This window comes from Rutidosis leptorrhynchoides, chromosome 7, assembly GCF_046630445.1.
Source record: "Rutidosis leptorrhynchoides isolate AG116_Rl617_1_P2 chromosome 7, CSIRO_AGI_Rlap_v1, whole genome shotgun sequence".
Taxonomy (NCBI): domain Eukaryota; kingdom Viridiplantae; phylum Streptophyta; class Magnoliopsida; order Asterales; family Asteraceae; genus Rutidosis; species Rutidosis leptorrhynchoides.
Window position 1 is genome coordinate 8,202,631 of NC_092339.1, and position 14,966 is coordinate 8,217,596.

General features: G+C 29.8%; 1 protein-coding gene across 1 annotated transcript; it reads right to left on the reverse strand.

The window, feature by feature from the left end:
* Positions 1–1,587: 1,587 nt before the first annotated feature.
* On the reverse strand, positions 1,588–2,517 carry LOC139858376 (riboflavin synthase-like). Its single transcript, XM_071847228.1, has one exon. It carries the CDS (start codon positions 2,453–2,455, stop codon positions 1,604–1,606), a length of 852 nt encoding a protein of 283 aa, XP_071703329.1. The 5' UTR covers positions 2,456–2,517; the 3' UTR covers positions 1,588–1,603.
* Positions 2,518–14,966: the final 12,449 nt, after the last annotated feature.

Sequence of the window (14,966 nt, forward strand, 5' to 3'; positions counted from 1 at the left end):
CATGGGTGATAATAAAAATGAAGAGAAAGATGATACCTCTGAATCTACAGAGGCTGTTAGGATAAGGTTTTAAGAATAAACAAAAAAATAATAATATTATGATGATAATAAAATGCTCTTGATCATAAGAGGTGATGTTTCAGGATGATGAGAGCTTTAGAATGTGGAAGGAACAACTGCTTGAAGGTGTTGATGTCAATGCAGCTACAGGTACTGATCAATTATATGTTCCAAACTAATTATTGGAGTAAATTTAATATTATGAGACTCATCCGATCTACGTATAATTTATAAGCCATACACAGAGGTTAAAAATACTCAAGTATTATACGTTTACCTCGAACAGTAGCAGTTTTCTTACACATTTCATAACTAGCGCCTGCAGATCAATATATGACCCTAAATTGGAACTAAGTTTTTGCCAATACCTCAAAATTGATTGTTTCAACATCAAGTCACAAACTTGCTATAATAACTTTAAAGAAACAAACGCATCCTAATGATTTTTAATTTCTAGATACCAAATTTCATGTTCCACTATATATGTCAGAGGGTCATAGCTTATATATTCTTCATGAACCTACTGATATTTATTAGAAGTCTAAGAATCCGATGTGACCATACTGAACCTTACAATACTTACTACTGATAGACCTGATATCGTACTTGAGATCCCTGATTCTGGGAACCCAAAAAGTCACTGGTTTAACCTAAATTAAAGTAGTAAATACAATTTGAGATTCTCCTTCAAGGTCATCAGCAACATAGTTTGTGAGCTCAAATACATGAACGATGTATGAAAAAGTGGTATAAAGGGTACACTCTTTTGCCGTTCTTGTTGCTTAGGACAATCAGCAGCAAGTTTATCAATGGGTCAGGTTTTAATCTGGATCATATAATCTGATATGATCCATTTAACTGATTCTTCTTTGTTGTCCACCAGATCACTCTTTTGCAAACGGCGGCTGTGACTCCCGTTGCGGTACTTTGGTGACTAGTCCATCCCGTTTCGCCCAAAAGCGTCTAATTAGTCGGTCAACGCAAAAAGTCTGGTCAAAAGTCGGTTTTTGTCAAGCCTTGTTCTAGTGTAAACAAAAATCCCAAGCCCATTCAAAAATTACTTGGGGAAAACACCAATTTACATGGTATCCTTAAAGATATACACCACAACTTATAAAAAAAAATAATAAAAAAATAAAAAAATTAGAAAAAACCTACTATAAGGATTAATTTGATCTTTTATTGGCCTCTAACTATTGAATACACCTCTTTTTAACAAGTCAGATTAATTTGCATTATACAAACAACGTATATTAAGGATTATTTTGATCTTTTATTGGCCTCTAACTATGCCCTCTTGGTCACAAACTAGTATACTTATATAATTATATTGTACTTTATAAAGCTGCGCTATGAACATCTTAGAAAATTTAAGAAACAGACCACAAGAATATAAAACGCATATTCGAAAACCATAAGAGTAAGCTTAATAATCGCAATGTTTATTACACAAATAATGTAATTGTAACTCAAGTTCAAACCGAAAGCTGAAAAACAAGTACCTCAAATTGGATCTATTGCATCATGATCATGATTACCATCATCATCTTGACTTGATACTCTCCACAAATCCGGTACTGAGAAGCCTCTCAACATATTTACCCAATATATCGACTTCCAAATTCACCTTTTGCCCAACTTTCTTCAACGGAATCACTACTTTCTGTTGTGTATACTCAACCAACATAAAATTAAAACACGATTCATCATCAAACACATTTACTACAGTCAAACTAGTCCCATCAACAGCAATAAACCCTTTCGGCACAATAAACTTCAATATATCAGGAGACGTTTTCACCTTAATCCACAACGAATCCCCTTCTGGATCCAACGAAACAATTTCCCCTGTACCATCCACGTGCCCCTGCACAAAATGCCCGCCCATTCGCGTAGACGGTTTCACCGCTCTTTCCAAGTTAACAACCGAACCTTTTGCAAGTTCGATTAACGACGTTTTTCTTAAAGTTTCGGGTGCCAACCCGACTTTAAACTCCAACCGTTCGGAGTCAAATTCTGTTACGGTTAAACAAGTTCCATTTACGGCAATACTGTCGCCAAGATTAACGTCTTGGAATACAGTTGGCGAATGAATTATCATATCAAATGATTCACCTGATTCATCGAAACCTAATTGTCTCACTTCTCCCATTTCTTCAACGATTCCGGTGAATAGTGATTTTATCTGAGTGTTACAGGCTACCAATTTTGGCGTGTGGGATTTGAAAATTAAACTACGCCCAAATTTATGTTTGAGATCTGTTGCATATGTTAATCTAAGAGGATGTTGAATTCGGCTGAAATAATTGTTAACCGATAATTTCGGAATCGAAGCTGATGTTTTTCTTAGGGTTTTGGAGATTGTGATACCATTGAAGAGGGGTACTATCGTCATTTTTGTTTGATCAGTAGAAGATTCAAGGAATTGTTTTCACAATGTTTAGTTTTTGTTGCAGAGTCTATGTATCTATATTTTCTTCAACTAAATTCAAATTTAAAAAATTGAATACAACAAGTTACAAACCTGAAGCTGACATAGTGAGATTCGGGAGGAAATGGCCGAGCAATGGCGACCTTTGATTCTGTGAATGAGATTTGCTCTTGAGTCTTTTATACCAACCAGGGGCGGAAAGTTACTCCGTATTTTTATTTATTTATTTTTACGGAGTATTTTATAAGAATATACGGAGTACTATTATTATTTTAAAATTTTTACAAAAACGTATAATGAGGTGATGATGAAGCCATCTGACGACAATACAGGTGAACGATACATAATTGTTTTTTTTTTTTTTTTTTTTTTTTTTTTTTTTTTGGCAAAAGAACAAATATACTATTATAAAAACCGAGATACAAAAGTAACACCATCAATCAAAGTAATCTGTAAACATCATCAATCAAAGTTGATTCATACACCATTAAGTGGTTAGAGTATTGTATTGTACACATTTACTGTGATGACCCGGAAATTTTCGATCAAATTTAAACTTTAATCTCTAAATGTATCCGACACGATAAGCATAATATGTAATGTTGAGTCTCGAAAGTTTTGAAATCTATATTCATGTAATCAATTACCCTTTGACCATGCCTGACGATTCACGAACAATTATGTGTAAATAGATATGTATGAACATATACATATGTGTGATTATTAAATTAAGAAATATTAATGAAACATTAAACGTTTGATTAATATGAGAATAAGTTACGAAGTCTATTATATGGCTTAAGAACATTAACAAAGTATTAGATATATAATACTTTACATAAACTAGTTTGTTTCAATATTTGTTCAATATAATTATTGACGGAATTAAAAGATAATATCATATGATTGAATTATCAGATACATTGAATTATGATTACGAGTCTCTGTTATGAGGTCCACTTTGAATTAGGAAACCCTTAATTTTAACTGTATTCGGAATAATTGATAATGTGATTTACAAGTAAGAACAAAAGTGTCATTAATGGGAATTAGACAAAAGTTACTGCTTAACTTTCAATACATGCTTTACAATGATTATCTCGTGCCTTTTGGTAAGATAATGATTAGTTTTCATAATATCGAAAACGTTTTACGATTTAGATAAAACATTTTTAAATGATGATTTGGAATATAACTATTTTTGGAAAACCAAATTTATTAGTACTCGATTTAGTTTCAAGCGTACAAAACGTTTTCAGTTTAAAAAGAACTTTATTATTAAAACGTATATAACATTTATAAATATCTAGAACCACTTTTGACAACTCATTACCTAACCAGTATGATAAAGATAACGATATTTATATTTTATTTTATTAAATATATATAACGATATAAATTAATATTATATATATTTATACGCGTATTATACGTATATAGTTTTATACTTTTACTATACTTAAACTTTTACTTTACTTTTACTTTAATAATTCATACTTTAATAATTCACTTTAATAATTCATACTTTAATAATTCACTTTAATAATTCATACTTTAATAATTCACTTTAATAATTCAAACTTTAATAATTCACTTTAATAATTCAAACTTTAATAATTTACTTTAATAATTCACTTTAATAATTCAAACTTTAATAATTCACTTTAATAATTCACTTTAATAATTCATACTTTAATAATTCACTTTAATAATTCATACTTTAATAATTCACTTTAATAATTCAAAAATCTATTATAAATAGAATTCAATAGGTTTCATTATTTCATAGAAACTTGAAAATATTTTTCTCTAAACTCTCTCAATCGACTTACATATATATATTTACTCTGTATTATTTCAAGATATTATTATTATACATAAAATATTACGACGGAGTGTTGTCCAAGTAATTTCAAAATAGTTTTTCAAACGGGATGAAGCTAGGAAAATTATGGGTTATAGCTATGGAGGTGATGGGTATTGTTCGGGGTTTTGTTCATAAGGTCAAACTAGTGTTTATCATCTCCGTCGCGTCTACGTACTTTCCTGCAATATTGAATCTCAATATTGATACGTGAGCACTTAAAACTTAACTTTTATATATTAATAGTGTATCCCTGACTAGTGCTCGAGTAGAAATGATTATGCATGCTTGTATGTTTATTATTATTATTATATGCTTTATAATAGTTCATGAATTAAATACATATGCGATTGAGATAAGGTATATGATATGCATGTCGTTGGAAAGCTGGCGAAAAACTATAAACTTTTCATTTAGATATCGTATGGTTTCGATGAACGGATTAAAAGATATCGTCAATTGAATTATCTATAATTTTAAAGTATTATTGTTAAAATGATTATCGTTATCATTATTATCGTTATCATTATAGTCATTATTATCGTTATTATTATTATTGTTATTATTATTATTATTATTATTATTATTATTAAAATAATTAATATTTTTATGAAAACTATCAAGTTATTATTTTTATCGTTAAAAGCATCATTAATATTAAAACTATCATTTTTATTAAAAATTAGCATTTTGATAGAATATCATTGTTATTATAAAATATATCATTATTATCATTTTAGTATTATTATTATTAAAAATTATCATTTCGAATAGAATTATTAGTCTCATATAAAACATTGTTATTTATTGTTACTATCGTTAACATGAATAGAATATTTTTATCAGAAATATTATTATGATTATAACATGTGTATTATTACAGAAGATTATTATATTATTATCATTAGTAAATATAAATATTGTTATTATTATTACTATTTATTATTATAATTAAAATTATTATAAATACAACTTTACTTACTATTATTATCAATACTATTTTATCAAATGAATATGAGATACAAAGATAATTTTATCATACGTAATATAATTACATTAATAATACATGCCACTATATCTTATGATATTAAGTGAACTTTATAAATTTTATTACTTAAGATATAAAAAAAGTATATTACTATCATATTTGAATTTTAATATAAATATTAGTTATTAATAAAGGACTTGTATTATTTACTCTAATAAAATCTGATAAATATATTTAAATATATAAAACGACTATATTTAAATTATATATTAAACAAGTATGGATTCTGAAAATCATTTTTTTTTCGATTATATGACTTTTGCTAGCGTTGCATGATAATCTCGAGCATTAGGATTGTGATACACTACGACTTGACCTAAATTGTTTGATAGATTTTAACCAAATATATAAATATATATAATTATTATAGGTTCGTGAATCCGAGGCCAACCTTACACTTGTTTAATGATGTTATATGTATTTTTACTACAAAATACAGTATGGTGAGTTTCATTTGCTCCCTTTTACTCTATACATTTTTGGGACTGAGAATACATGCGCTGCTTTTATAAATATTTTACAAAATAAGCACGAGTTCATGAAACTACATTCTACGATTGTTTTGTTATACCGGATATCTGTACTTATTATTATTATTATGCTTGGTAACCTAAGAATTAGTGAAAAACACTAATTGACGCGAATCCTAAAGGTAGATCTACGGGCACTAACCACCCCCATTTTCGAATAGTGGAAATGCTTTAGTACTTCGAAGGGTCCTTGTCATACATTTGAATAGTGGAATGTATGATGACAGATATCTTAAGCACTCTATGTTAAGGTCGGTTACCAGGCGATTCATCGTATGAATGATTTTTGCAGTTGTAATGATCCTGCGCATTTAATTAAATAAAATCTTGTGGCTTATTAAACATTATGATTATTATATAGAAATTAAACCTATGAACTCACCAACCTTTTGGTTGACACTTGAAAGCATGTTATTCTCAGGTATGAAAGAAATCTTCCGCTGTGCATTAGCTCATATTAGAGACATTACTTGGAGTCATTCATGACATATTTCAAAAGACGTTGCATTCGAGTCGTCGAGTTCATCAAGATTATTACTAAGTCAATTATAGTTGGATATATTATGAAATGGTATGCATGCCGTCAACTTTCGATGAAATGAAAGTTTGTCTTTTAAAAACGAATGCAATGTTTGTAAAATGTATCATATAGAGGTCAAGTACCTCGCGATGTAATCAACTATTGTGAATCGTTTATAATGTATATGAACGGGTCCTTTCAGTTGGTATCAGAGCGGTGGTCTTAGCGAACCAGGTCTACATTAGTGTGTCTAACTGAAAAGTCGTTAGGATGCATTAGTGAGTCTGGACTTCGACCGTGTCTGCATGTCAAAAGTTTTGCTTATCATTTTTAGTCGGAAATCATCTACTTACCATCCTTAAGAAATTACCTGATTATTATTCTTTAGTCTAGACGCGTTTTCTTGCATTTATTGCATAATAGTGTATAGACTAAATCTTATCCTGGCACATCTGTTACTGTGAACTTTGACTGACAATTTTCAAAGATTCCTCCGTGATTTATGGGATTTTGGTAATATATATACATATGTAAATTATGTATTGAAGAATACCAAATCTAACTCCTATAATCTATTTAAAAATTCATTCCTTGATCATATGAGATGGATCCCTCAACCAGTTCGAATTCCTTAGATTACGACAGCTATTCCGATATGGAGTTTCATTTGAGCTCTGACAACAGTGTGACCGAAATGGATCAACCAATCAGCCATCATCTATTCTGGATGAAATGGGGATGGGTTCGCAGCCTCCTCAATCATTGGCGACAAGAAGAAGGTGATCCCTTCCATCCACCAAATTGCCCTCTTGACGATGAACCTGAAGCACTTACCGGCGAACCTATTCGAAACACCATTTTCTCTCTCATTTCTAGAGTATCTCGTCACGATTACATATTATCCCATATTATGAATCTTATTCATCCGCTCGCTCCAACCGCCAATCATCCCGGTGTACTAGTAGAAGTTAACGAACTTCGCGCTCGTGTGACGGCTTTGGAGATTATGGTGCAAGGATTACAAACACCATCAGCAGCACCATCAGCATAACCCATACCGCCAGTAACATCAACGTCGCAAGCCTCAATACCCTAAACACCAGCAGCATCACCGGCATCAACATCAACCACCTTTATTAACATCAACAGGATCATTACCACCACTAACAATCACATCCGCACCACACACCTCAATATCCCAATCTGTATATCGGATATCAACGTCACACACACCAAAGATACCAAGGAGTACCAAAAACAACAAACGATGAAGTATTGATTCATAACTTCATCGGAGAAACATTCTGTGGTGATTATGTAATCTCTAAAGTTTTAGAGATTATCTATCTCAGCCTTAACCAAAAACTAGATGAGTAGACAGAGATGATAGGGAGAAGAATTTAAACCCTGACAAGAATGGTGCGCGGTTTACAAACTAGACTTGTTTTACCAAACAACATCAGCGGTACCCATAGCCTCGCCAACACAGTCTGTGCTGTCAACAATATTAAAATCGTCAGCACCCCTAACTTCGCCAGTTCAAGAATCACTGTGGAAACCATTACGAATCATACAACGCGTATATTGTATCAACGAGTTATGAATCATTAACTCAGTTCTTCCGAAGAATTTATATGTATATCCTATATATATATATATAAAATTTTAAACCATAATAAATCTTTCTGTACTAAGCTATATGTATGGAACTTAACTATCTGGTTAATTCATATTACTAATATGCTATGATGTACATTTTTCGTTAGCGACTTAACCATCGTTAACTACAACCTCTATTTCAATTAAATAAATTCGGCTTCATGATAAATTAGGTGTATCATTCAATAACATGTTTGATTTTACACTTTCATCTTCAATGCACTCGAAACTTTCTGGAAAACAACATTCGTATCTTGCGAAGTTAGCAAGAGTTCTATGAGCATCAGCATGATTCACTAAGGAAATACCTATAAATACTGAAGTATTGATTACATTAGTGGAATACTCCGCAAAGATTATGTAGTCTCTAATGTTTTAGAGAAAATTCATTTCTAATTCAAGCCGAAAATCAAATGACCTTGGTATGATGTCAACTCATTGAATCTGTATTACATCTGAAGAAAATATACCCACATATATTTTCATAAAGGTTGTAATGAAAATTCTTGTTCAAAATATTATTTGTGAAATTTTTTTTTAACGGGTAGGTAATACCCGAGAGATATATAAAATCACAAATAATATGTTACGTTCTTCAATTCTGATTCAATAATCATCAACTATACCAATATACATTCTTCTATAGAAAACAAAACAATCATACTCATTCGAACCTAATTACATATTCTGATTCTGGGAATTTCAGAATTCAGCTCGAGAGACAACCGAAATCATAACTCTTAGATCCTTACATATTTTTTTCAAACCTATACTTTGACTTCAAAACTGTGATAGAACATCACTTTTAATCGTAACACTCAGATGAATATGAAAACCATTCGAGACTCAGGAAGATTTCATCATTTGGATATTGACTATGACAATCTGTATTTAAAACCCTTCGAAATTCTGGAAGACACTTCAACATTGAACAATCGAGATGATGATCCAACCGCACATTATCTGAAGTCTTGTACCTGAAAAGCTCTCGAAACCAAAGTCGTAGTTTAACACGTAACCGCGTCGAATTCTTTAGCATTTATTAGCAAAAACAACATTTCGATTCCTTTTCAAAGTAGCCAACTTTGTCACAGCTTCAGCAAGTCAACTTCGACTTTTCAGATGGACTAGTCTTATTATAACCCCAATAGATACGTTGTTATTCGTCATTGTTACTGGGGAACCTTTCATATTCCACCATATTACCACCAGCGTTTAATCATCTAAAACAAGATTCTTCTAAACCCACCTCGGATTGATAACCAGTGATTCAGATATTATAGCATTAAATGCAGAGGAAACATAAAAATGGTAGAAGATCTAAACGGCCAAAAGTTTGATGATAAAAGATAGTGAGTTGGTAAAGCTCAGAAAGAGAAAGGATTTGGTACTGAAAAATGGATTGAGCAAAGTATGAAGGAAGTCGTGGACAAATCACAGAGACTTAATCTGCCTTCAAAGGATTCAAATGATTCAGTGTCAGCTGAAATCGTTAGCAAACACGTTACTCCTTATTCTAAACCTTCACAGACAGATATTCTTCATCATCATTTTACCTTAAATTTTATAAGGTATCTTCTTATCTCCCATTATACATATTCTCCATATTTCTAGAGATATTATCACAACTATTCTTATCTGAGATCATTTATCTCTCCGTAATATCTGCAACATAAAAGAAACTGTGTTAGTTTCTAAATTCTAAAAAAAAAAAAAATCAAATATGAATGTTTTGAAGTAGTGTTGGGAACTGATGCGTGAGTTAGTATAATATAATGACACTTGATCAACGTCATTATATTACAGTAATTCATGCTGAGTTTCTAATGGACGTAATGATTCACAGAACATACCGTCATCATGTATCATTTACACGACTCTTACATTCTATCTAATCTCTAAACATATCAAGAAAATATATCTTGATGATTCGGTTCTTTCCATGGTATTCTGGTAATTTAACAAATCAATATTTTACCATTACCATTTCCTTCTTAGAACAATTACTATATTCCTTCTGAAATCCATACCTACGAATTCCGGACCATTACAAGAGCTACTTAATCGCAAGAAGAAGAAACGAAAGGACAAAGCTCCGAAACAGAAATTGGGGTATAAACTGCAGCAAATAGGAGAGAACATTAACTGTGGATGACAATGATTAGGAGAGACAGAAGCAAGAACATCGAAATATAAGGGAAGATATAAAACCCAACAACAACCCAGAAATTACAAACCATGCATATCAATACGTATAGCCACGTAAAGGCATGGGAAAATTAATAACACTATAACCCCAAGATAATAGTAGAAGTAAATGAAATCCTCCGGTGGTAGATGAAAGAGAAGAATGACAGATATGAAAGTTAAGAGTATATCAAGGATCAGAATGGGATGGAGCATATTGATGAATACTTTAAAGTATGAATTAAGGGAGAAAGAATGGAAGGTGTGAGTTGTAAGGAAACGAAGGGGGGTGGATTTATAGACAGAGCAATCGAAGCAGATTATCGCGTATAACCAAAGAGGATCCTAATCGCCTTAATTACCGATGAATCAAATCCTATTATGGAGATCTTCTTCTAAATTCCTTAAATTTTGGAAATCATTCTTGACTACGCCACTTGTTAAGTCAAACCTGCATTTATTCATTTTCACTCTTAGGTGATAGCTTCATTCGTGCTCTTCACAAAAACAAATCGTTTTATCTATATTACTCAATTATGATAAAACTCTATTATCGATTCATATTCATCATGAAAACATTTTATTAGTTACCATGATGACCTCGATCAAATTTCGGGACGAAATTTCTTTTAACGGGTAGGTACTGTGATGACCCGGAAATTTTTGATCAAATTTAAACTTTAATCTCTAAATGTATCCGACACGATAAGCATAATATGTAATGTTGAGTCTCGAAAGTTTTGAAATCTATATTCATGTAATCAATTACCCTTTGACCATGCCTGACGATTCACGAACAATTATGTGTAAATAGATATGTATGAACATATACATATGTGTGATTATTAAATTAAGAAATATTAATGAAACATTAAACGTTTGATTAATATGAGAATAAGTTACGAAGTCTATTATATGGCTTGAGAACATTAACAAAGTATTAGATATATAATACTTTACATAAACTAGTTTGTTTCGATATTTGTTCAATATAATTATTGACGGAATTAAAAGATAATATCATATGATTGAATTATCAGATACATTGAATTATGATTACGAGTCTCTGTTATGAGGTCCACTTTGAATTAGGAAACCCTTAATTTTAACGGTATTCGGAATAATTGGTAATGTGATTTACAAGTAAGAACAAAAGTGTCATTAATGGGAATTAGACAAAAGTTACTGCTTAACTTTCAATACATGCTTTACAATGATTATCTCGTGCCTTTTGGTAAGATAATGATTAGTTTTCATAATATCGAAAACGTTTTACGATTTAGATAAAACATTTTTAAAGGATGATTTGGAATATAACTATTTTTGGAAAACCAAATTTATTAGTACTCGATTTAGTTTCAAGCGTACAAAACGTTTTCAGTTTAAAAAGAACTTTATTATTAAAACGTATATAACATTTATAAATATCTAGAACCACTTTTGACAACTCATTACCTAACCAGTATGATAAAGATAACGATATTTATATTTTATTTTATTAAATATATATAACGATATAAATTAATATTATATATATTTATACGCGTATTATACGTACATAGTTTTATACTTTTACTATACTTAAAATTTTACTTTACTTTTACTTTAATAATTCATACTTTAATAATTCACTTTAATAATTCATACTTTAATAATTCACTTTAATAATTCATACTTTAATAATTCACTTTAATAATTCAAACTTTAATAATTCACTTTAATAATTCAAACTTTAATAATTTACTTTAATAATTCACTTTAATAATTCAAACTTTAATAATTCACTTTAATAATTCACTTTAATAATTCATACTTTAATAATTCACTTTAATAATTCAAAAATCTATTATAAATAGAATTCAATAAGTTTCATTATTTCATAGAAACTTGAAAATATTTTTCTCTAAACTCTCTCAATCGACTTACATATATATATTTACTCTGTATTATTTCAAGATATTATTATTATACATAAAATATTACGACGGAGTGTTGTCCAAGTAATTTCAAAATAGTTTTTCAAACGGGATGAAGCTAGGAAAATTATGGGTTATAGCTATGGAGGTGATGGGTATTGTTCGGGGTTTTGTTCATAAGGTCAAACTAGTGTTTATCATCTCCGTCGCGTCTACGTACTTTCCTGCAATATTGAATCTCAATATTGATACGTGAGCACTTAAAACTTAACTTTTATATATTAATAGTGTATCCCTGACTAGTGCTCGAGTAGAAATGATTATGCATGCTTGTATGTTTATTATTATTATTATATGCTTTATAATAGTTCATGAATTAAATACATATGCGATTGAGATAAGGTATATGATATGCATGTCGTTGGAAAGCTGGCGAAAAACTATAAACTTTTCATTTAGATATCGTATGGTTTCGATGAACGGATTAAAAGATATCGTCAATTGAATTATCTATAATTTTAAAGTATTATTGTTAAAATGATTATCGTTATCATTATTATCGTTATCATTATAGTCATTATTATCGTTATTATTATTATTGTTATTATTATTATTATTATTATTATTAAAATAATTAATATTTTTATGAAAACTATCAAGTTATTATTTTTATCGTTAAAAGCATCATTAATATTAAAACTATCATTTTTATTAAAAATTAGCATTTTGATAGAATATCATTGTTATTATAAAATATATCATTATTATCATTTTAGTATTATTATTATTAAAAATTATCATTTCGAATAGAATTATTAGTCTCATATAAAACATTGTTATTTATTGTTACTATCGTTAACATGAATAGAATATTTTTATCAGAAATATTATTATGATTATAACATGTGTATTATTACAGAAGATTATTATATTATTATCATTAGTAAATATAAATATTGTTATTATTATTACTATTTATTATTATAATTAAAATTATTATAAATACAACTTTACTTACTATTATTATCAATACTATTTTATCAAATGAATATGAGATACAAAGATATTTTTATCATACGTAATATAATTACATTAATAATACATGCCACTATATCTTATGATATTAAGTGAACTTTATAAATCTTATTACTTAAGATATAAAAAAAGTATATTACTATCATATTTGAATTTTAATATAAATATTAGTTATTAATAAAGGACTTGTATTATTTACTCTAATAAAATCTGATAAATATATTTAAATATATAAAACGACTATATTTAAATTATATATTAAACAAGTATGGATTCTGAAAATCATTTTTTTTTCGATTATATGACTTTTGCTAGCGTTGCATGATAATCTCGAGCATTAGGATTGTGATACACTATGACTTGACCTAAATTGTTTGATAGATTTTAACCAAATATATAAATATATATAATTATTATAGGTTCGTGAATCCGAGGCCAACCTTACACTTGTTTAATGATGTTATATGTATTTTTACTACAAAATACAGTATGGTGAGTTTCATTTGCTCCCTTTTACTCTATACATTTTTGGAACTGAGAATACATGCGCTGCTTTTATAAATATTTTAGAAAATAAGCACGAGTTCATGAAACTACATTCTACGATTGTTTTGTTATACCGGATATCTGTACTTATTATTATTATTATGCTTGGTAACCTAAGAATTAGTGAAAAACACTAATTGACGCGAATCCTAAAGGTAGATCTACGGGCACTAACCACCCCCATTTTCGAATAGTGGAAATGCTTTAGTACTTCGAAGGGTCCTTGTTATACATTTGAATAGTGGAATGTATGATGACAGATATCTTAAGCACTCTATGTTAAGGTCGGTTACCAGGCGATTCATCGTATGAATGATTTTTGCAGTTGTAATGATCCTGCGCATTTAATTAAATGAAATCTTTTGGCTTATTAAACATTATGATTATTATATAGAAATTAAACCTATGAACTCACCAACCTTTTGGTTGACACTTGAAAGCATGTTATTCTCAGGTATGAAAGAAATCTTCCGCTGTGCATTAGCTCATATTAGAGACATTACTTGGAGTCATTCATGACATATTTCAAAAGACGTTGCATTCGAGTCGTCGAGTTCATCAAGATTATTACTAAGTCAATTATAGTTGGATATATTATGAAATGGTATGCATGCCGTCAACTTTCGATGAAATGAAAGTTTGTCTTTTAAAAATGAATGCAATGTTTGTAAAATGTATCATATAGTGGTCAAGTACCTCGCGATGTAATCAACTATTGTGAATCGTTTATAATGTATATGAACGGGTCCTTTCATTTACGGAGCATAATGATCCTACATAGTGGTGTATGAATAATTCTGGTGATATATAATCGGTACGCCAATACTTAAGTGTTGTTTGTTTTCCTGTCTACAAATCTTATTGTATCTTATGCCTGCGCGCCCGCATACGTTTTCACTGCAGACAATTTGTTTTTCTGAAGAAATAAGATAAAATTATGTTTTATTATGTCTGCAGCCTCGCAGACTTAGAAATGTGCTTCTAAGTGCTGCAGACAGAATTAAGTTATGTTGCAGACTTAAAACAAACAGTCTTCATTATTCAGCATATAGACCTTCAGACCACATCTTTTTTACAGACATGGTCCGCAGATCTTCAGACAAAAACATCTTAAAAAAACAAACAGCACCTTAACCTTTTGGTAAAAACGAAAATCGTGATATCAGGATG

Excerpts from the sequence above, each read along its gene's own strand:
- LOC139858376 (XM_071847228.1), bottom strand. The coding sequence starts at position 2,455 with ATGACGATAGTACCCCTCTTCAATGGTATCACAATCTCCAAAACCCTA.